Below are 25,271 nucleotides of genomic sequence, written 5' to 3'. Positions count from 1 at the left end.
GATATTTTCAATTAAAAAACTGAGGCATTACCCTTTGTTTCTGCTGAGAGACGTGCCACGTGACTCATTTCCCCAAGTTATCTTAGGTCGGTATTCACGGTTCGACTTCTAGTTCATTTTTTTTTTTAACTGGTTGGTTTGACTTTTAAGAAATTCAAGTTCTAATGAGTTTGAGTAGTGAGGTACCACTGTAATTGATCCTCATGGGGGAACTGTCTTTACGCCTCCCTCAACTTGTTCTTCATAGAGTAAGTTGTCCATGAAGGGCAGCCACCTGTTGGGGCGCCCAGGGAGCTGGGGGTTAAGGGCCTTGCTTAAGGACCCACAATTGTGCTGAGGCTGGGTTTGAACCAGGACCCCCAAATACCATTGTTTTCCATCTGTTCATCTTTCATAACTGCTTCAGAACTGTTTTGCCTCAAGTGTGTGTGTGTGTGTGTGTGTGTGTGTGTGTGAGAGAGAGAGAGAGAGAGAGAGAGAGAGAGAGAGAGAGAGAGAGAGAGAGAGAGAGAGAGAGAGAGAGAGAGAAATAGTCAAGTATATATTACTGTCAGGGTTGGCGTCCATCCGACCCTGCCCTTTGTGTCTCCTCCCCGCTTGACCAGCAGGTGCTGCTGGCCATCCTGTCCTCCCTGTCCTTTGACTTTCAGCCTCAGTGTGTCTATCCCTAGTATGTTTTGCCTGTTCCCTGAACTGCTGCCCAGCTCAGTGGGCTGAGCTTGTAATACAGAGGCTATTAAACCTTGTAGTTGTGTGTTCGTAGGCAACCACACCTGTTTTGTTTATTGGTTTTTTTGTTTTTCCTGGTGTTTTGTCCTTTGCTTCCCAGTTTTGGTTTATCTTTAGTTTGATATTGTGTAGCCTTGTGTTTAATTTGTCTTGTTTATGATTCTCTGCCCCTGCCTTGGTTGTTCCATTTCACTTGTTTCTTGATTTTTCTCCTAGTGTAGTATTTCCCTGTGTTTCCTTAATTTCAGTTCCTTAGTTCTGTGTTCATTAGGGTAATTAAGTTTTTTCCCCCGTGTCATGTCGCCCTTTGCCCTTATTCATTGTTTGTTTTTGATGATTCTCACCTCTTTGTTTTCATTGTATTTATGGGCTTGCCTTTGTTTATTTCTTCAGTTGGTCACTGTGTGTGATGTTATGTACTCTGTGTGTGATGTTATGTACTCTGTGTGTGATGTTATGTACTCTGTGTGTGATGTTACTCTATGTTTAAGACTCTGCCTGTTGTGCAATCCTTCTACTTGTGTTACCCTGGTCCCTTGTTTGGTTGCGTTATAGTTTTTATAGTTAGTTCTTGTTTTCCCAGTTGGCTTTTTGACCCCTCATTAATTGGTGCCCTTCCCAGTGTGTAATGTTTTGTTAATAATCCCCTTTTGTCTTGGAGCCGCTAGTGGATCGTCACCATTTTCCTGACTGCACAATGCCCGCCGTCGTAACATATTACATTCAGAGGACAAGTCCTCACAATGTGATAAAAACCAGTTATTTTGACATTGTGGAGGCATTTTTTCTGGTCCCCATAAGGGGAAACTCAGGTTTATAAAAAAAATGTGAATGCAGTCAAAAAACTAAAAATTATTTAATCTTGTGTTTGTTTGGTTACTTAAGGCTACGAATTGGGCTAGGTAAGCATTATAGCTAGGATTAGGGTTGTGCTCATGAGAATGGATGGAGAGTTATCCCCAAAGATATACACTACTGGGCAAAAAATATGCCAAACCCAAAATGCACAAGTAAGCTTTGGCCTGTTTTTTTGCACAGGAGTATAGCTGCCTAATCTGTGTGTATGTTTGTGTTTGTGTGTGTGTGTGTGTGTGTGCATGCATGTGTCTGAGAATGTCTGAAAAGGAGAGTAATTAACCACATTTAACCATTCAAAATGTTGACCCATCAGTTCACCCATCAGGCAATATAAACGCACTTGGTTGGCAATATTCCTTATTTTTTGGGGAATTAATAGTTGTATTCTTAGTGAAAGAGCTAAGAGTTAAAATGCCTTGATTTACAAATATTTTTGATTGCAGTTACTGTCTTGATTTTATTGTAAATAAGAGTATTCATTTTTTGGTGATTTGTGGCATCCATCCCAAATATAGTGTGATTTCCTTGTACTGAAAAATAATACGTTAAAGAGCGATTTAGTATTACATCAACAGTGCTCCTGTTGCTCAACAGATCTGATTCTTGTGCTAACAAGCAAAAAGCTTGTGGGCTCAAATCCCACAAAGCACAAGTACATTGTAGCACTTACCTGTACCGTAAGCCTTTTTGTAGAATGGTGTCAGATAGTAAATGAGATACATGTATATTGTGCACATGAGGAAAAAAAACCTCCCATGGCTTCTCCAAACCTCAGTATATACCAGTTGTATTAACCCCCCCCCCACACACACACAGGCACACAAAACAATATTCCACATATGCATCCTCATATTTCATGCTTTAGGTGTTGCTTAAATTTTCTTTCAATATTACTAGCAGCTACAAATATCTCCATGGTTCCTCCACCTACATGTAAGCATTAATTGAGGAACTTTCCCACCATAAGCATTTGTTACTAGGTCTGTTGACCTGTTGGAGTCATTGTTACTAGTCCTAGTACTAGTAGTAGCTCATATATGCAATATGTGGTTCCTGTCTGTTTTACATGTTTTAATTATTTTACATTGTCGGTGTCATATAACATATGCTGGCATATAAGGTGTTCACATTATTTTAGATATTTCTGAGGGTTGTAGTTTCGTAAAACGTATCTGCCCCCAGCTCCATTGCTCCAAACAGTTCTGTTTTTTCCCTGACCTGTGCCCCCCCCCCCCTACAATTTCTTTGCACCCCACAGTTACAATGCCTCTGTTTTATAGTCTACCATTAATGTATCTGTTACAGTTCTTACTTCTATGTCACAGAACATTTTAGTGAAAAAATAAATAGAATATAAATATTTAAACATATAACAAATATGAAAAATGTAAATGATGTTTTCAAACATGAACAATAAAACACACAAAGGAATACAATTAACCACATAAATTGTGGTAAAAGATTCTGCACAGTGTTATATCAATGGAATGTGCAATTAATTAATAAATATACTTTCCAACCTACATATCACAACAAGGACTCTGATAAAAAAAATAAATCCCTTTATTAATTCTCACATTTCCATCCAGTACTTCTAGAAATTGTAGAAGTTGCTGAGTGGGACGAGTATGGATCAGATATCAGATATCTTAACCAAATGACAAGGCTGTCCAGGGAATACAATGCTGTCATTTTTAACACCAAATCAATAATGAATTACACAGAACAAGAATTTGAACATTTAATCGATAACTATAACAACCTTAATGTGCATATAAAATTAACAGCAGCAGCATATTCAGATTCTCTTACTTGTTGACACGGGCTGTCGTAGCAGACTCTAAGCAGTGACAACAAATCACTTGATTTAGCTCATTATTGTCTTTATGGAATTCAAAGTCTGGTGTCTGATCTCTCCTGGTGATCAGTTCTTGTTAGCTTACTCACCTCACTCATTTTTGCTAAATTCCTCACAAATGTGCCACTCTATGTGTATCCAAGGACAAAAATGGTTATGATTGGCTCAGAAAGTACATGCAAAAACAGTGGAGTTAACCTCAAAAAGAGTAAACCACAAACTTAGAGATGGGATAGATCCCAATTAATTGCATTATTTGTTTATTTGTTGCATACTTTGGATTTTATACATTGATTATTCGACTATGGTGACTCATCCATAATTTAATTTAAGTGCTGCTTAGGAATCTTAACACATTATTACTTTAAAAATGATGGAAAAACTATTTCCATTTTTAAAATTCAGTGTAGCCTATAATATCTTTCTCTTATCAGTAAGAGTGTGCCAAGTGTATAAAATACCTTTAAAATATTTTTTGTTAAATGTCATAAAATAAAAAAAATCTCCACCACAGAATTAACAGGGTGTCACCTAACATTGGGCCACTTTGATGCAAGAGTTAAGAAATGTTCCCTTTTCCTTGTTAAAATGCCTTCTGATCCAGTTAAATCTTCTGTTGATTTATTTGTGTTTTAATCCTTAGTTGAATTATGCAGAGTCAAGGCTGACCCAGCTGGAGAAATGCCACTGTGAGAAGTCCTGCCAGCTGAGTGGTTTGCTGCATCGAGACACAGAGCTCTGGGCAGAGCCAGACAACTGCAGGAATTGTGCTTGCAAGGTAGGCTTTAATAAACCAGTCACAATCGAAACCATCTTTGTTTAGTTTATTCATTAATTGGATGGGCTGCCAAGCCGCATTGCCATCTTGTTCTGTGCTGTAATGCAGTATAATTGTCATACGTTTGACAAGCATTACTCCATAGATACTGCATGTTCTTTCATGTTTACCCTATACAGAAAAGAATCAAATTTTAGCAATGCAAAGTTAGCCATTTATGCTATACTTCTCAATATGAAATGGAGAAAGAAATGCTTTACTTGCCATTTGCACAAGTACATTGGAATTATCCTCTTCACATATTTACCTTGCTCTCCTTTGAGAGGTAAACACACATGCAGCTTATACTGTTGAGAGTGAAGCTTGGGGTCTGAGTGGTGGGTTTGGGCCAGTTTCCTGGCACCTGTGGAGCATTTCAGGGATGAACTTGTTCGGCAGTAAGAATGTCACTATTCTACCGAGGCTTGAACCGGCGACCTTCCAATCACAGGTGTAACTCGCTGAGCCACACACCAGCTAATGTCCCATGCATTTCTGCTTGGATACATACAGTACATGGGCAGCTATGGGTTATTGTATTTGTTTGTAGGCAAAGCTTAAAATGTCCCTATAGTCACTGCTGCAGTATACCTTACTCAAACTAGGTGCAAATTTTAAGTCACTCTACCTGGAGGACATTCCGTCACTGAACTATAGAATTAAATCTTAAAAGGGATACTGAAAACTGTTATTGAAATTAGACTAATTTCTCAAATTCCTAATGAAATGCTTATCCCCATGTAGATTTTTGTATTGGCTGTTATACGGTGTACTTCAAGGGATATGGACTAACGGTCTGCATTGGCCTTTCTGGCAGAACGGGGTGGTGGAGTGCCGACGGATATCCTGTCCGCCTCCTAACTGCTCTGCAGACTCTCTCCCAGTACACATCAAGGGCCACTGTTGCAAGAAGTGCAGCCGTAAGTGAAAACAATATCCTACCACAAGGAGACATGTGACAGCGAAACACGAATTTTTTCAAATGTTGCTGATTGTTTTTTCCAAAGATTGCTGTAAGAGCATGGTACTGTAGCATGAGTCGATACAGGCATGTTGCTCTGTTGAAGCCTTTGATGAGAGTTGATGCATCCCAAAGGAAATGGACAACAGATGTGCGTGTGTATCTCTGTGCACAGGAGAGTTATTTTGTTACATTGTAGGTTTTAGCCTCAGACGTTTCCCAGTCTTTGTGCAAAAGAATACGTATACTGTATACTTTGTGGTTTTACAAATATTTCTATTTTTTTCCTAAAGGACATGTTTGTCCATAGAGTTAATGGGTATGCACTTTTCAGAAACCACAGTAGCATTTCCAGAAATTGGAGACATATGGACAGGATAAAATCAGCATTATTATATGGTTATGATGTGAAGTACATGTGTCAATTTGTATTCTCATTGTTTGTACAGCAAAATGTAGCTTCATGGGTAAAGTGCTATCAGAAGGACAGCGTGTTTTGACAAAGGTCTGCAGAGAATGCAAGGTAATGCTTCTGTTCTTTTTCAGTTTAACCACTGTGCATAATTCTGTTGTGGCATTTAATTCTAGTATGGCTCCAGTGTCCATTTGCCTGTTTTATATGAAATTAGCAAATTAAGTGGTTGGTTATACTTTTCTCATAGTGACCTGCGTATACCAGAGGAATGCAATGCAAATAATTGTAGATTATAATAACCTTGTTTTTTGAATGCATAAGCTTATTCAGATTTGCAAATGTAGATTTATATATGTTTTGCAATTGTTTTCTTGTTGTATTCTCTGGACTTCAGGGAATACATATGGTTTTATCTCCAGTCCATCGTGCCATAGACACTTTGCTTGTTAAGATAACTCAAAAACTGTTTAACATATCTTTGTCAAACTTTGCATAGGCAAAAGTTGTGAGGAACTTGAACTGATTTAATTTTGAGGCATTTCTCCCCAAAATTGAAGCAGTGCTTCACAGTGATAGCAAAAAAAAAAGCAATTTGACATTTGATCAAGTTAAAACGATAACTAAAAAAGTATTTGACAGATCTTTTTCAAATTTTGCAGAGGCATTGTAAGGGTACCAGACTGGAACTGGTTAAATTTTGAGCTTGATTGCTCCATAATTGAATTGTTGTAAGGCTGAAGATCGGGACCTGATCAAAGTTTTTATGGAATTTTGAGTACTAGCCTACCTGTTCGGCATATTTCATCCGTAGCAGCCAAGTAGCTGATTGGTGAAATGTATCAATAAAAATTATTGTGGGACAATTAAATTGTATCATACTATTATTTATTTAGCCATTTATATATTTTTGAGAGGTAGGGAGAGTGTGTAAGGTAGGCTTGTAACAATAGTTTTCTTAGACTGTGGGATTTTCATTCAGCGACATTTATCACACAAAGTGCTCCAGGGTTACCAGAGACTGGCTTTACCATGCACTTGGACTCTAAGCCTCACTTTCAACTGTGTATATGAAAAGGAGAGCAATTTAACTATGTTTAACCATCCAAAACATGAGTTCCGCCATCAGGCAAGTTGCAGTAACTTGTTTCCCAATATTCCTTGTTGTTTTGTGTGCAAGCAAATAACCAAAAATCAAAAATACTTTCATTTGTAAATACTGTTCTTGTTGATTGCAGCTAATCCCATGCATAGACTGTAAATAAGAACATTCATTTTATGTTAGTTTCTTTTACTGTGCAAAAAGAACATGTCGATGTAATCATGCAATTAAGTTTCTTGGTAAATGTGAGGATTACAGTTTGCACCCATCTCTTTTACTGTGCGATCGCCACATATTGAAAAATAAAATGCTGTGTCCCATTGTGAACCAAAGTAGGACATGGTTTGTCTCATGTTTTCTGACCATGTAAACACATTAAACTAAAGCACAATTTAGTATTGCATCAACAGCTCTCCTGTAGCTCAACAGGAACAGAAATATGAATGTACATCATGTGCACAAAAAATACCGTCTGTGGCCCCTCCAGACCTCTTATATTCCATTAGTGTATGTTTTATAGTTCCTACTGTTATGTTACAGAAAATTTTGGTCATAGTGCAAAATAAATAAAACTGAAGTATTTAAACATATTAAAAACATAAATGACATTGATGACTTTTTTCCAAACATGGACATTAAAACACAAAAGAATGCAAGTAACCATCTTGTTTGTGGGGAAGGATTCTGCACATTGTCATATAGGTGTACTTTGCAATTAAAGTACACATTCAGACCTACATATCCCAACAAGGACTCAGAGCATTCATGTCAAAACACATTTATCAACATTCACATTTCCACATGTTCCATCCAGCACTTCTAGAAATTTTACAGGTTGTTGAGTATAAGACAGGTACAGTTTAGATGGGCAGAGCAACTGACGGAGCTGTCAGGGAAATAAAATGCTGTCATTTCAAAAAGCACCAGTTCTAGTTTTAATTAGCTGAATATGGGGTTAAATCTTACATTTGTTTATAATTTCTCCCTAAACCACTACCCACAATATTCCTGATTTTGTTCTCACAATTAATGTGTAAGTTTTGTGTAAGTTAGTCAGTCTTGGGGAAAGTCAAATTTGAGTTGAGTGATCAGTGAAATGTTTTTTTGCATTTTAGTGTGTTTTGAAATATAAATTTGGCACTTAGCTTTGCCCTTTCCTGTTCCTGCTCCTCAATATTATTTTAAAGGTAATTTAAGCCTTACAAAATAGTATAAGAAAGGGCAGTATTTTCCGTGTTATTGATCCATAGTAATCCTGAAAACGAGTGCAGCACAAACCTCATAATGATCAAAGGGAAACTGTGAGTTACACCTGTTTTATAAAAGGCAAATGTCAGGGATGAGGGTTTATTGGTATATAAATTTCATGAAACCTTCCATACAACATGGGACTGGGTTTGAGTTACCATGGCAACTGATCAGCAGCACCCCCCCCCCCCCCCATGCTTACAGTTAATGAAACTGAGTTGACTTTGGCGTGACTGATTACTTCGTTAGTGGTAAATAGGGTCAGTTCTTTTTACGATGGCAGTACCCTGCATATGTGACAGACCACTGCTACACACACTCACTGGCCACTCTATTAGGTACACCTTGCTAGCACTGGGTTGGACCCCCTTTTACCTAAGGAACTGCTTTCTTTCTTCATGGCATAGATACAAAAAAAATTTGGAATATTACTAAGGAACATTTCACAAGGAACATTACACAGTTGCTGCAGGATTGTCGACTGCACCTTTATTATCCAAATCTCCCATTCCACCACATCCCATAGGTGCTTTATTGGATCGGTGACTGTGGAAGTCATTTGAGTACAGTGAACTCATTATCATGTTCAAAAAAACATTCTGAGATTATATGAGCTTTGTGACATGGTTCATTATCGTGCTGGAAGTAACCATTAGAAGCTGGGTACACTGTGGTCGTAAAGGGGTGGATATGGTCAGCATCAATACTCAGGTAGGCTGTAGCATTTAAACAATACTCAGGTGGCATTTAAAAAATGCTCATTTGGTGTTAAGGGGCCCATAGTGTGCCAAGAAAATATCTCCCACACGTTATTCAACCACCAGCCTGAATTGTTGATACAAGACAGGATGGATCCATGCTTTCCTGTTCTTTATGCCAAATTCTGACACTATCATCTGAATATCCTCCTGAGACCCCACCCATTCATTTATGTCCATTGCAGTGGACATTTTATTTTTGCATATATCTTTTCACTGATGTAAGGAAACATACTTATTCCTGTTGTACACTAAAGAGGACATGCTGTGAAATAAAAAATAAAAATAAATTTGAAAAAAGATGTCTTATTTCCTCCAAAGACATAGAAAATCACAATTAACCTAAAACTGAAGGACATTTTTTTCTGTGGGTCTCAGGAGGATATGGCAGCAGAAAGCAAGATTCATCTGACCAGGCAACATCTTTCAAGTCTTCTAATGTCCACTTTTGGTGACCCTGTGGGCACTGTGGCCTCAGTTTCCTGTTCTTAGCTGACAGGAGTGGCACCTGGTGTGGTCCTCTGCTGCTGTAGCCCATCTGCTTCAAGGTTCCAAGTGTTGCGTATTCAGAGATGCTCTTATGCATCCCTTGGTTGTAACGAATGGTTATTTGAATAAAAATCACTTTTCTTCCCAATTCTGGTGTTTGATGTGGAAATTAACTGAAGCTGCTGGCCTGTACCTACATGATTTTATGTACTGTATTGTCCTGCCATTTTACATTTTCCTGACATATGATTGGCTGATTAGATATTTGCTTCAACAAGCAGTTGATCAGGTGTACCTACTGTAATAAAGTGCCCAGTGAGTGTATGTTCTGCTTTCATAAGGCTGTTATTTCATTTTTCCCCCACCATTGCCTTATTTTTAGTTCACCAATAATGATTTGTCAGGTTAGTTAAGTAACCACTTTAAAATGTCAGGTGCTACAGATGAAGTGTCTCTTGAATCCCATTGTTTCTCTCCCTTTGGAACTGATTTTTACTGACAATTGATTCCTTTAGTATATTCTCAGGATCTGTTAAAACTTTAATACCTTTGCAGAGCGCTGTTTGATGTGATCCCACGGTGACATTATTTGCCATGTTTTCCGTTCCCCCTAATATGCAGCATCACTTATTGCATTTGTGCCTTCTCATTCTACATTTATTGAATATGGTTTATATGCAGTGATATACTCAGTGAAATGTCCCGAAGAGGGCTGCTTTGGATGCGAAGGGCACACAATAGAGCCATTTTTGAAACTGCCCCCTACTAAAGGTCATGCTGTGATGTGCTTAGTGTACAGTGTATACCTGCACCTCTTGTGTAGAGTCAATGTGCTTAGTGTACAGTGTATACCTGCACCTCTTGTGTAGAGTCAATGTGCTTAGTGTACAGTGTATACCTGCACCTCTTGTGTAGAGTCAATGTGCTTAGTGTACAGTGTATACCTGCACCTCTTGTGTAGTGTCAATGTGCTTAGTGTACAGTGTATACCTGCACCTCTTGTGTAGAGTCAATGTGCTTAGTGTACAGTGTATACCTGCACCTCTTGTGTAGAGTCAATGTGCTTAGTGTACAGTGTATACCTGCACCTCTTGTGTAGCGTCAGTATGCTTAGTGTACAGTGTATACCTGCACCTCTTGTGTAGCGTCAGTATGCTTAGTGTACAGTGTATACCTGCACCTCTTGTGTAGCGTCAGTGTGCTTAGTGTACAGTGTATACCTGCACCTCTTGTGTAGAGTCAATGTGCTTAGTGTACAGTGTATACCTGCACCTCTTGTGTAGCGTCAGTATGCTTAGTGTACAGTGTATACCTGCACCTCTTGTGTAGAGTCAGTGTGCTTAGTGTACAGTGTATACCTGCACTTCTTGTGTAGAGTCAGTGTGCTTAGTGTACAGTGTATACCTGCACCTCTTGTGTAGCGTCAGTATGCTTAGTGTACAGTGTATACCTGCACTTCTTGTGTAGAGTCAGTGTGCTTAGTGTACAGTGTATACCTGCACTTCTTGTGTAGAGTCAGTGTGCTTAGTGTACAGTGTATACCTGCACCTCTTGTGTAGCGTCAGTATGCTTAGTGTACAGTGTATACCTGCACCTCTTGTGTAGCGTCAGTATGCTTAGTGTACAGTGTATACCTGCACTTCTTGTGTAGAGTCAGTGTGCTTAGTGTACAGTGTATACCTGCACCTCTTGTGTAGCGTCAGTATGCTTAGTGTACAGTGTATACCTGCACCTCTTGTGTAGTCAGTGTGCTTAGTGTACAGTGTATACCTGCACCTCTTGTGTAGAGTCGATGTGCTTAGTGTACAGTGTATACCTGCAACTCTTGTGTAGAGTCGATGTGCTTAGTGTACAGTGTATACCTGCACCTCTTGTGTAGAGTCAGTGTGCTTAGTGTACAGTGTATACCTGCACCTCTTGTGTAGAGTCAGCGTGCTTAGTGTACAGTGTATACCTGCACCTCTTGTGTAGAGTCAGTGTTGTCTGAGAAATCATTTTTGAAAGCCAAGTAGCCAAGTAAAATAATTTTTCACTTGTAAATGCAGAGCTGTTTTGACATGTCTTCCTTTACTTTCACTAGCATTTGTTTCAGAAATGTTAGTGTATCCTTGAAGGTAGTTAATTACTGGGCGTCATGACAGAAGTCTAACCTGGGTTATATAATACAGCCATGTAATGTGTATGTTGTACGCACATCTTTAGTGTACTGTTTTTTTTTGTATTTTTTTTTAATATTCATGAAATTAATTTCTGTCCCTGCAGAATGGAGTGATGGTGAATGTGACTGACAGCTGTCCTAAGCTCAACTGTACCGTGAGTGAGCAGATTCTTCCAGAAAACAAATGCTGCAATGTCTGCAGAGGTAGGTTTCATGTCCACCTGCCTTCCATCTGGTCTGTCAGGAGGCAGAATCTAGAGATTGAGGCTCTAACAAGGCTACAGACCACAGCCCCTTTGGAAGATATTTCTGCCTACTGCAATATGATACTGACTGAACTGTGAACAGACTGTGAATGGTCTACACTTTGAAGTAAACACTGAACTGATAAATAGGAGAAAATAAATATTCCAATAGGTTATGGTGGCATTAGTCATGGAATAACTGTAGGAGAAACATAAAGACCTCCTGGTTTATTTGAATCGTTAAATATATTCCATGAAATTGTTCTCTGATGTGTGGCATTCATCAGTACTCATGCCTCACATTTGCCACAATGGTTACACTTAGCTGACCATTAAGCATTGTTTGTTTTGTAAGACATTAAAGTTTCTTCCTTTAATAGAGCATAACCCACTTCCATCATATGAAATCTGGTTCATTACCTGATTTAAGGTTTGTTTGTAACAAACTGGGTCGGGATAAAATAAGTGGGATGTCTATTACATTCTGCTGGACTGCTGCACACACATTTGTCCTCTTTAACAAAGCCTGTCTACCTTCCATACTATCTGTTCATTGCCTGGTGTGTGTTATCTTTCTTTGGTACAGGTATTCCCTGTGGAATTAGGCATTTCTCAATAATCCCTTAATCTATATATTCTTGGATTGTAACAATGGATTGTGGCAACCTAATGGTTTCTTTTTCCCTGTATGCATCATCAGTCAAAATACATTCTTTAAAGGACTTCAGAGGACTTCAAAACAATTATATACATTTGTATTCCTTCATCTACTGGTAAATGTCAGATGCAGTTTGCTAGTGTCCTAAATGGGGGTGTCTTTACAATGACAAGCTGCAAACTTGGCATGCTGTGGATAAGAAAACTATATAATCAACAACCACTGAAAAGAGAAGGATGCCAAGAAAGCAGCTGCCAAATACCAGTCAAATATCTGACATATATATATATACAGTATGTGTGTGTGTGTGTATATATATATATATATATATATATATATATATATATATATATACAGTATATGGGCTCATTTTTCTTATATTAGCAAAAAGAATGGATTTTACATTATGTAAGTTAGTCCAAGAAGACTCATGTAGTGATTTGTTTTTGTTCAGTAAAATAATGTTTATACGACACGAAGAAAAGTGATATATGATGTTACAATTAAATCCCATCTAAAAATACCCTATAACAGTCTATTCAATCTTTTGGCAACTTCTGCATAATGACACAACACCTCATTGTTAAAAATGGAGCAGACAAAGCACTTTCATTTTTGGAGCATGCACAATAATGTATTCACATCCGTGATATAATGCATTGCAAGGCATTATGAATTATTTAATCCCTGCCTTTTGAACTTTCTGTGACCATGCAGTAAGTTAACTAAAATTTCATTCCTTTTCTGTTTTACTTCAGGTTATGACTTCTGTGCTGAGGGAATTTATTGTGGAGAGAACTCTGTATGCAAAAACTATAATACCAAAGCCATCTGTGAGTGCAAAAGGGGCTATACGTCTGCCATTGGAGACTTCACAAATTGTGAAGGTAGGTAAATATAATCTACCTGTAAAGCACAATGGCCTATTGAAACAGTGGTGTGCAGAAGTTTCCAAGTTTTCTGTTACTGTGAATAGTTAAGTTAGTAGAAGAACTGATCAGCAAAAGGCATATGTCACGGCGCGTGTAGCATGGAGCGGGGAAGCAGGCGAACGGAAGCCAGGAATCGGGGAATAAGGGGTTTAATCCAAAACACAGTGCACAGAGCACGCAACATTACAACGTCACATCAATGACCGGACTGGGGATACAAACGGAAACGCGGACTAAATACACTGAACTAATGACAACAATCCGAGACAGCTGTAAAACACTGGGATTCCACATGAGGTTAACGAGGGGGCGTGGCACACATTAGGATCGGACGGAGCGGGGTGTGACAGCATAAAGTTAAAAACGACACATTTCTTTAATATTTTAAGCAATTTCTATTTCTATTTCCATCAATCACAAGTACAAAATACCATAAAAATGAAAATGGCCTGAAACAAAACTTTGGGCACCCCACGTTATTTGAGGTCTCAGATAATGCGTACCCAAGTCCCAGACCTGCATTAGCTCATTAGGACTATGGGCTTGTCATTGCTGGGAAACCCCAAATTGCAAAGTTGTACAAATTCTCTGACTCCTCAGACCTTGTGCCAACAATCAGCAGCTGCTTAGCACTCTGAAAAATAAAATAATTGATGCTTACAAAGTTGGGGAAGGCTACAAGAAGATAGCAAAGCGTTTCCAGATAGCTTTCTCCTCAGTTCATATTGTAAATAAGAAATGGCAGCTAACAGGAACAGTGGAGCTGAAGTTGAGGTCTGGAAGACCATGAACACTTTCTGAAGGAACTGCTCCTTGGATTGATAGAAAGGTAAATAAAAACCCCCATTTGACTACAAAAGACCTGCAGGATGATTTAGCAGACATTGGAGTTGTGGTGCACCGTTCTACTCTGCAGCAACACATGAACAAATATGACCTTCACGGTAGAGGCAGCAATAGAAAACCTTTCCTGAATCCTAGCCACAAAATTCAGCATCTGAAGTTTGCAAATGAACATCAAAACAAGCCTGATGCATTTTGGAAACAAGACCTGTGGACTGATGAAGTCAAAATATAACTTTTTGACCGCAATGTGCAAAGGTATTTTTGCAGAAGAAAGGCTGCCGAATTCCAGGAAAAGAACATCTGTCCAACTATTAAACACTGGGGTGGAAGATTGTGTGCCAGTCAATGGCACAGGGAACATGTCATTGGTGGAGGGAAGAATAATTTGAATAAATACCAGCAAACTCTGGCAGCAAACATCACACCATCTGAAAAAAAAAATTTGAAGTTAAAAAGAGGATGGGTCCTACAAGAAGATAATGATCCAAAACAGACCTCAAAATCTACAATGGAAAACCTCAAGAGGTGCAAGCTGAAGGTTTTGTCATCGCCCTCATAGTCCCCTGACATAAACATCATTGAAAATCTGTGGATAGATCTCAAAAGAGCAGTGCATGCAAGGTGGCCCAAGAATTTTGCAGAATTAGAAGCCATTTGCAAGGACGAATGGGAGAAAATCCCCCAACTAAGAACTGAAAGACTCAGTAGTCCCCCTATACATGTGGGTGATATGTTCCAGGACCTACCGTGGATAGCCAAAACTGTGGATAACAGCAACACATGTACGGACCCCATATAACATGATTTTTGTGTACATTCCCAGACAGGGAATACATACGACTTTGGGACCGACCCCCCACTGCTGCAGGTATTCCACCTATGGGTGTATTTCAGCAATGATATATGCTTTTTACAATGTGCGGTATTAAGAAGCAGACCATACCTCGTACTGTAACTCCTAATTTCTGCACTGTGGCCATAAAAAAAATGAAAAAAAAAAACTATCCATGGTCCCAGGGCTCCGTCTATACCAAAATCGCAATGGGGTTCATGTACGTCTATAAGAGCCCAGACCAGGAGCCTGGAGGGCTTTGTTTGTTTGTTTATTTATTTATTTATTATGAGTACAATTTACTAAATTGTGCGCACATTTTAGGGATTTTGTAAGCATGATTTTGTGGGCATGTTAAACTAAACAATTTAGTGCATAGTACCAACAAAAAAATTTAAACTGTCTTTGCCCCCTCCAGGGCTCCTTGTATAATATTGCTTTATGTTACAGTTTTTACTGTGATGTAGGAAAATGTTGGTCATTGTGCAAATGAGGAATACATAGAATATAAATATTTAGACAAATAAAAAAATATGAATAACACAGATGACATTTTAATACATAGGCATTAATACATATGCAAAGAAATGCAGGTAACCGCTTAAGTGGATGGAAAAGATTCAGCAAATTGGCATGTAAGTGGAATGTGAAATAAATGAATACTGTAAGTGTAGCTTCAGAGTTACAGACTCAGATGTCACAACAGGGACTCATTCAGGTAAAAACACATTCATTAACTTTCACATTTCCATGTGATACATCCAGTACTTGTAGAAATTGTACAGGTTGGTCAGCAAGGGAAAAGTATGGATTAGATGGGCAGAGCCGGATGATGGGCCCGTTTGGGGAATATATTGCTGTCGTTCTGACAGCCCCCTTTTCGAGTTAGCATTTCATCATTGAAGATTGTTAAGATTAGGAGGAAACTACTTTACTTTGGGGTCAATTTCCTCCTTGTTACTGAAAGGATCATTATCCATACTGGAAGCTCTCTCAGGCTCTTTTGACATGTGAATGAATACAGTTGTGTGATATTATGAATGAAAATGTATAATTTTGAGCTACATATTAATTGCTTCTATTTAGAATGTTTTTTACTGAATTATTTCCTGAACCTGTACAACAAGTACTTCTTTCTTGTTTGTCATTGTGGGGGGGGGTCAGTCTTTTTACCTTTCCTACTTATCTTTAATGTATGTAAATTGTTGTGTGTTTATGAACTGCAGTCTCAGTGTATGTTATGCTAAAGCAAAAACAAATCTAATTATATTTGTAACTATACTGTTGCTATAGTATTGTTTATGTGAATAGAAAGCAAAATGACAGCTCTAAAAACTATGTATTTTCAAATTATACTGTATTATTGGCAGTGCCATTTGCAGTTTGACTTTTTGCAGCCAGTTTGTTGCCCTTCATATGGCATAAGTATGGACACTGTTGTCTGTACACAAATTCATAAAAATGAGTGTAAAAACATCTCAGTACCCGCTGAAGACCTTTGGATTGGCTTCACCACTACAGTGACTGAGCTTCATTATTGCCAGTAAGAGCAATTTATGAATTATACAATCTCTCTCTTAAATGGAAGCTCCTCTGTTAAAATTAAAATGGAGCTGCCACCTCTCAAATTAAAGCAGTGCATCTCAGATGAAGTGTAAATGTTTAAAGTACCATAGCCCCAAATTACTTCATACTTCCAACTTAACACGGCAAGTTTTAATTAAAACCTACATTTAGCTGAGCTGAACAATGTACTCCTATAGATTGAGATTTTAATGTTTGTACTTTAGTTTCAAGACTGGCGGCATGTGACTGAAAATCTAGTAAAACTGAGCTGTTTTGGCAGTGGTGTGGGGGTGGGGGTAAAGATACAGTATGACTCCCAATGTAATAAGTGGGCTAGGGTGTGTACTGTTACTTATTTTGTATGTTTATCCAAGCAATTTCTTTCTTATTAATTTTCATCATATCTCGGAAGGATTGATTCTTTCAGGCCATGAGTGGACCATTTCACCAGCAAAACCCCTTTCATTGGCCATTATGGCCCATTACTACGTACCAGTAATGTTGTCATTTATCTTCGAATAAATCCAGAGTGCATGAGTAGAATTTTAAACTCATATTTATTAATAAAGAATAATAAAAACTTACATTTCAGACCCTAAGTGTACTTCCTGGACAGGGAATACATATGGCTTTACAACTAGTATGGAACTGCTGCAGAAACTTTCTTGTTAACATGGTACCTCAAAAAGTATTTAATGGATCTTTTTCAAACTTTTGCAGACATATTGTCTGGGTGAAAAACTGTAAATTGTTACATTTTGAGATAACTCAGCCCAAAACTTAAGCAGCACCACATAGTGATAGCAAAGAAAAGGGTATTTGATAAATTTCAGGTCTGATTTGGATTCCACTCCAACACAATACTGGCCAACTTCGTTCAGGGGGGACTGTAGTTTATTCCCTGGTAGGCTTGGTAATACTGCCAACTCAGCTTGTCTTATGTCCTCCCCAGTCCCCCAAAGAGATACTTGAAATGGGTTAAGCTAACGATGTTTAGTTGTATTGTAACATTTTGTCCACTATACTATTACTTTTGATTTATCATTAAACTGCTTCACTGGGGATTGCGCTGCGGAGAGGTGCTTGTTCAAACCGTTCATTGAAAAATGTTCTCACTAACTTTATTTGGAGCCGCACAAACCAGCTTGAGAAACAGTCAACTTAGGTTATATTAACTAAGAAGATGAATCATATAAATTTTGTAGGCTGTGTTAACCCCCCTCCGCTTGACAAAATTTACTGTGGGGTAATGTTACTTAGCCCTAGTCCTAGTCAGCACATTAAAGAACAGGTACAGATCCATGACACTGCATGGCAATAGTCCCCCACATATGGACAATATGAGGGTAAAAAAAAGTAATACCGCCCAAGCCTACTGTACTGGGGGCCAGAGATAGAGGCTGGGAGCTGTGGGAGGAGTAGTGATTCGATTGGGGTGAGGGGGCTGTCAGCTTCTTTGCCATTTGTATGCATGTGCATCTTAATTAGTCTATCCTGATAATAAATATATGTTTTGTTAGGCTGATATTATGTACACCCCACTGAGCCTCTGGGGCAGTTATTTTTCCAGCTAACCGGAGCTTGTGTGTGTAGTCAAAAGTAACCTAGGTAGCAGTAACATTTTATCACTTAAGAAAATATTAAAACAAATGTAACTGACGGTGTAACTGACTGGTTTTGAAGTATATTGTAACAATTAATTGAATGTGAGTGCCTAAGTACAAGTTTCATCAAAATAATCACCCCTTGCCTTTATCACAGCAACACAGATTCACAGCAACCTTTCCAGAAATTTTTGGAAATAACTTGTGTCCTAACCCTCCCAGCACCTTTTCTAGCATGCAAACGGTTCTGTTTGATTTGCTAGAAGTGCATTTCAACTTGTTGGTCCAACTAGTCCACTTTCAACTTTCGTCCATCCGCCAGACCTGCCGCCAGTCCTGAATACTGCAGTGTTTGTGTTGTTTAGCCTATAGTTCTCTTTTTCTTGTTAACACCATGAAGTAAAGGTATTCTGGCAGAAACTCAATCATGCAGTCCAGCTGCTCTCAGTCTTTTCTTGACTTTATTAAGGGATACCAGTTTCCCTTTGTTCATATTAATCGCAGCCCTCTGACCATTGCAGTCATCTTCCAGTTTCTTTTGCAAGTCACAAATAAGTGTTGCTCTTCAGCCTTTAATGTCACTTTCCCCGCTTCAGACCATGTCTGATCGCTGTTGCTTCCTGTCAGCCTTTTTCTCTGTAAATAGTAGAGCACTCCATGCTTAGAAACATCCAACTTTCTGGCTGTTTGGTGATGAGAAAACCCTTCTTCACTCAAAATTTCAGTTTGAGCCCTCTGTTCAATTGTTAGTAGTGCCTTTCTAGCCATTACAAGCATAAAAATACCAGTGATCCCCCACCTATCACGGAAGTTACGTTCCAGACCCGTCAGCGATAGGTGAAAATCCGCGATATAGAAAGACCATATAAATTAACATTTTTTTTTATAGTTTAAGCCTTAAAATGCCTGTCCCACATGCTTTAAACACATGTGGATGTCGGGCTAAGGATATGAGTAACATAATAATAATAATAATAATATGTAATGTGTGTAAAAAAAAAAAGGTGTAGCTTTGATGTGTCACGACAAGGACTCACAATATTTAGTTAAAAAAATTCACTGGCTTTCACATTTCCAGTTTATTCTTCCAGTACTTCTAGAAATTGTACAGGTTGGTGAGTGTGTGAGGAGTATAGATCAGATGGGAGGAGCAGGTGATGGGACTGTCTGGGAAATGCATTGTTGTTGTTCTGACAGCATCTGTTCTAGCTAATATTATGTATATATATATTGCTTTTGAAGAACAAATATACTATACGTGCATGAACTGAATATGCTTATTTTTATTTTAGCTGGTGCAAAAAAAATCTGATGCAATACCAATTTATGATTACTCTTTTTAGTCTGTTTTTTGAGTGGTATTTTATTATAATGGGCTGTCTAGTGCCTTGGCATTTAAGCTAAGATGAAACAACATCTCATCTCAAAACACGGCAACATCTCAAAGCTATTAGATTCAAAAATCAAATTTTACAGAGGATGTTCATATGAATTTGTGTTTAGCACGTGGCTCTGTCAGACTGCAGCACCCGGAATCGGAAAAGCAGTTGAGAATGTATGGATAAATAGATGTATAGCAGTCAGCTCTGTCAGGCTCTTTGTGAAGCCCCCCCCCAATTAAATGTCATAATACTTAATAATGATATGGAGTGCAGCTATACATGTGCACATTTGTGTATTAGGATGCACCAGAATGAGCAATTGACCCGCTGACATTTTCAGAAATGAAGTTGTCCTCTGGCAATGACAACAACTGTCCTGTTATTCTCTAGGTTTCCGAATTGTAGGTCATTGAGTGCACATACATAGTGCGTTAAATCAGTTATATGAAAGTGGCTGTCAAACATAACAGCACAACAAACTCATAATAACAATGTAGGTACTATAGCAAAAAAGAGTAGCACATTTAACCTATTGCGTTTCATAGTGGTATTTTCCATATAAAAAGAGCCTTGGCATTCTAATCCAAATCTGTTCGGACTTGTTTCAGTTTGTGAACCTTTGCTTTTGAATCAACACTAATAAAGTAAGCACGGTCAGCCTTGTTTATTTTCTTCAAGGTTCTGCATACTTGGATTGTCCCCACTTACTTGCCTCTCTTTAACTGAGACTAAACAGATTATAATGCTTTTAATCTGTCCTTGTCACAACCTTTAAATACCAAGAACCATTCACATTGCTCTTTTTCTGAACTTTCTCTTTTTAAAGTGGGATGCTAGAACTATACACTGTGTCATGTTAGATGTTGCATTTTTTAGGCCTCAGCATTACTTCCTTGGAATTCAATAGTCACAGATACATCTATATTTGACAAGCCTTTGTTACTGCATTCTCTATTGTAATGGTACACAGGCAAAAAAGAGAGCATTATCTCTGTATATCTGTATTCCCCATTGTATCTACATTCTTCCTTCCTGAATAAATTACTTTGTGTTTATGTTAATTGGTTGTATTTACTTTTAGGTTATGCTGTCTATCTGAACTACTTCCATATTTTAAGTCATCTACAAAGTATGTTGACCTCAAGCTTGTAATACATCACAGAATCTTTTTTGTGTGTTGTATACAGATACTTAAACAGGTGAAAATGTTCCAGTAAGTTATGACAAGATTTGCCTTTTTGACATCCCTGCTCCCTCTTCCTTAATATGTTGTTCTTTTCCAAGAATTCTTGCTACCTGAATCATAGCTTCCAAATGTTATTGTCATAGAAAAATGGCTGTGGTTTCTTGTAGCATTCATTCATCCATCCATTCTTTTTCTTTTGTATCTAACATTTTAAATACAACAGATAGTGGCTTATCAATAATATCACTTCTCCCATTTAAAAATTTCTGGAAAAAATGTAATGTGATTTGTTTTAAGATTAGATAAACCCTTTAATACCTCACATACATGCTCATATTAGACACAGGTGAAAAGAACCAATTTCCACAATCTACATTTTTGTATTCCTCAGACTTCAGGGGATACATATGGTTTTTGCACCGGTCTGCTGCTGCCACAGATGCTTTGACTGTTATGATGATAACTCAAAAACCATTTGAAGGATCTCTTTCAAACCATGTAGCGTCGTGTTATGGGTGCTGCATTGGAACTGATTCAATTTTGAGACAGATTGCCCCAAAACAGCAGCAGCGCCACGTAGTGATTAGAAAGAGAACAGTTTTAACACTTGATCCTGTTATGATGAAAACTCTATGTTTTTGATAGATCTAGCTTAAACTTTGTAAAGATATTGCATGGGTACCAAACTGGAAATTACTGAATTTTGAGACAGATCACCCCAAAATAGAAGCGATGGTGCTTAGTGGCAACAAGAGAAAGGGCGAAAGCAGGCGGCATTTGACCTGGTTAATGTGATAAGTCAAAAGTATTAGATGGATCTTATTGCTGTTTCACAAAAATGCTAAATGGTTGAAGATACCTGGATTCATTTTCAGACAAACTGCCCCAAATTGAAGCAGTAGTGCTGTGTGGCAGCAAAGGAAGGAAATGGCAGCTGTAGAAGACATGTGGTCTTCTGAATACAATAATTCCCAAAGTAGTATAAAGATCTTTTTCAAACTTTCCGGACATAAGATAGGGCTAAAAAAGTGATCAAATTTCTCCCCAAAATTGAAGCAGTGCCACACAGTGATGACGGTTTCAGATATTTGATCCTGTTATCGTGATAACTAAAAAAGTATTTGAAAGATTTTTTTCAACCTTTCGCTGACATGTTGGAAGGTTTTTCTGGACTTCACCAAATTTTGAGACAAATCACAGCAAAATTGAAGTAACACTGCATAGTGATATCAAAGAGAAGAGCAGCTCAGATTTATTATGGGAGACTTAATAGTGTCTTGTTTTTTGGAGAGGTGGGGATATTGTGCAAAGTAGGCTTGTAATAATATTTTCTCTGGACTGTAGTATTTTCATTTGGTGAAATTTATTTCAGTGTTGTTGGATAAATGGCTTTACCGTGTACTCACACCCAAGCTTCGTTCTCAACTTGCTATATATAAATGAATCAATCAATCAAACTTTATTGTCATTATACATTCAGTACAATGAAACAATGTTTTGCTACTCTCTGGTCATTAAAAAAGTACTAATAAAGACAAAAAAGTATGTGTTCGTCTGTGTGCATGTCTGAGTACAGTATGTCAGTTTGTGTGTGTGTGCGTGTGAGCAGGTATACCTATCCTTATGGGGACACAATGTCCCCATTAGGGGTGGAGCCGAACCCGAATACGGTATTCGGAAAGGCACAAATAATGTGTTTTTTACGAATACTTATTTCGAACAAATACTTAAAAAAATATTTGTATTCGGGAACAAGAAAAACTTTATATCAAAAAGCTGCGTTTCCTCTTGAGACCGCAGTGCATGCCCGGAAGAGTGAGTGAGTGAGTGAGTTCAGGAGTCGGGGGGGGAGTAAAAGAGGTGACTGACACAGGCTGCTCCACACAGTAACAGAGAAGGCTCGGCTCAGCGAAAAAAGACTTAACTGTATCACTATTTTTGTTGAATAGATTTTTGTACCTTAACTGGGTTCCGGAGGCAGTTTATAACTTTCGGGAAGCAGAGTTTGATCGGGAGATTATTCCATTACGCTGCATTATTGACGTCTGCAATCAGGTGCTCTCATGTTCGCTCTGTTTACGTAGCTCTGTTAGCTCGGTAATTTAGACAATAGGCTGTTGACAGAGTAACGTTAACGTTTGGTTAAAAAGGTTAAAACAATGCTTGTGTAGTTGTGTCGAATTGTATGCACTTGTAGGAGTTATATGGTACGTTTAAGTTACTCTGTCTACTGCATATCCATAATTATTATAATGGATATAATTAAAGAATACTTACACTATAGCGTAAATTAGAAGTGCAACGCAAAAAAACTGGATTTTTACGCCTATTTTGAATTTTACTCGAATACGAATACAAATACAAATACTTTTCCCCCCTCAACAAATACAAATACAGATACAAATACCGGCTGCTTTGCACACCCCTAGTCCCCATAATGTTATAAATATCCATTTTTTTCCATTATGGGGACCGGTTTCCTGGTCCCCATAAGGGAAAACTATTTTATAAAAATTGGAAAAAACTAAAAATGCAAAAACTCTTGTATTTTGCTTGGTTATTTATGGTTATAGTTAGGGCAGGGTGGGGGTTAAGGTTGTCATAGTTAGCATTTTTCCCATAGAAGTGAATGTGCGGGCCCCATAAGGATAGGTATACCCTACGTGTGTGTGTGCAGGTGTGTGTGTGTGTGTGTGGTCCAGGTACAGACGCTCCTCTACTTATGAACTTTCAACTTACAAACTTTTAGACATAAGAATAAAGAGGACTGTAAGTCCAAATTGTGTTCCTTGGGCTCCCATTTCCTGTCTGCAACATCAATTTTTTTTTCTTCATGCCAATTCCGCCTAGTATGTCTTCTGGCCACTCCCGCCGCGCGGCAGCGTAGTGCGTACTCTCAGCACCCTAGTCCTTTGTACTTTGCGTTCACCCTTAAAATGATGTTGAATAACGACTTCCGGACATTTCAAGTTACGAATGGCTGTTCGGAATGTATCTCGTTGGTTTTTTTTTTTTTTTTTTTACCTTGGGGACCAGTTTCCTGGAAATATATATTTTAAAAAAATGAATGCAATGAAAAAACTAAAAACTCTGGTATTTTGTTTGGTTACTTATGGTTATGGTTAGAGCTGGTTGGGGTTATGGTTGTCATAGTTAACATTAGCATTTTTCCCATAGAAATGAATGAGCGGCCCTCAAAAAGATATGATTACATGAGTGTGTGTGTGCGTGTGTGTGTGTGTGTATGTGTGAGCAAAAGGCACAAGTCAGTGGAGTCGTGCAATTCAGTCTTTTGGGAAATGTGAGGACTGGAGTTCGCAGCTGTACCATGTATTGCGCAGTCACCCAGAATGTTGTGACCAGTGCGGACCAATATGGGACACAATTTGTCTCATGGTTTCAGGCCCCACGATCACCACCTCCCAGCAAATTTTATTTTTGTGGACTCAGAGATGTGGGGGTTGCCTCTCGTGTATTAAAAATGAAAGTGGCAACATAATCAGTTTGATCAATGAAGCCGTGCATCTCCAGTTAGCGAAACAGAATCACACAGTGAGAATAATCCATGAGATTCTGAGAAGGCTGAATTAATGAGATTGAATTCTTAGGTTGACAAGAGCTGACATTTAGGTGACACGGTGAGAGTGAAAACTCTTAGGACAGACGTGCTTTCCCGCTATGATGATGTTCTGGCTTTTGTTGTGTCTGTATACGTTTCAGTGTAATGAAATTTACCACATGAAGTACTTCAAGGTGGCTGGATAAATGCATTTATTGTTCACTCGGACCCCAAGCTTCACTCTGAACTGTGTATATTTGAAACAGAGAGCTATTATTAATGTTTAACCATTCAAAAAGTGAGTTCAGCCATCAGACAAGATACAGTCACTTGTTTGCCAGTATTGATTGTGTAACTGTGGGCAAAAAAGCCAAGAGTTAAAATAGTGATAATTGTTCTTTTTGATTGTACCTAATCCAGTGTAAATAAGAATGTTTCTTTTTTGATATGTGTCATATTTTCAGAACATGCTATCTATCTATCTATCTATCTATCTATCTATCTATCTATCATCATGCATGGTACAATGAGAAAGGACAATATCAATGAGAGTAATGTGACTGTTTTTCTCACGACATCATTGTCGTTACATGAATCTAGTGCGATTTTTTTCTTAATCAATTCAGTTCCACATGGCATAATTAAGTTAACAATTAAATGCTCTTACTGGGATGCGAACCATCCCCTTTATGTAGACTTGCATGTAGAGATGTACATATGTGCTTTGATTAAATATTAATGCTGTGCTGCAGAATCTGTTCAGTATCCACTCGCATGTCTAAATGTCAGAGGCAAACTAATGAACTGAAGCTCCCTCAATGTTTCTGCAGTTGTTGAGTTGGTGCAGCCATGTTAGATGAGGGACTGTATTTATGTACAGCTGTATTAATGAGCCTATGTGAAGCTTCCTGGGTCAAAGGAGGGGAATCACTGATCCCCAGCATCATTTAAGTGTAGGATCAGTACTGTGCAGAAAGGTGGTGGAAGAAGCTCTGGTCTCTCTTATCAACGCCAAGGAATAGGCTAGTCTAGAGGTGGAGTGTTAAGAATAGGTTGAAATGCTGTTCAAAG

General features: G+C 38.3%; 1 protein-coding gene across 3 annotated transcripts in view; it reads left to right on the top strand.

Annotated features, from left to right (window-relative positions):
- The window catches only part of LOC111841508 (protein kinase C-binding protein NELL1), a 214,173-nt gene that overhangs the window by 65,230 nt on the left and 123,672 nt on the right, over positions 1-25,271 (top strand). For 2 of the 3 annotated variants that reach the window (XM_023807314.2, XM_023807305.2), the window contains exons 8-12: positions 4,089-4,223; positions 5,080-5,182; positions 5,673-5,746; positions 11,495-11,594; positions 13,052-13,180. In XM_023807314.2, coding sequence (XP_023663082.2) covers positions 4,089-4,223; positions 5,080-5,182; positions 5,673-5,746; positions 11,495-11,594; positions 13,052-13,180 — 541 coding nt within the window. The remainder of the gene's footprint in view (positions 1-4,088; positions 4,224-5,079; positions 5,183-5,672; positions 5,747-11,494; positions 11,595-13,051; positions 13,181-25,271) is intronic. The other variant, XM_023807322.2, reaches the window with a different exon arrangement.

The sequence above is a fragment of the Paramormyrops kingsleyae genome, chromosome 11, assembly GCF_048594095.1.
Source record: "Paramormyrops kingsleyae isolate MSU_618 chromosome 11, PKINGS_0.4, whole genome shotgun sequence".
NCBI classification, from domain to species: domain Eukaryota; kingdom Metazoa; phylum Chordata; class Actinopteri; order Osteoglossiformes; family Mormyridae; genus Paramormyrops; species Paramormyrops kingsleyae.
The sequence above is the reverse complement of the archived record's forward strand: the minus strand, read 5'-3'. Positions and strand labels throughout refer to the sequence as shown.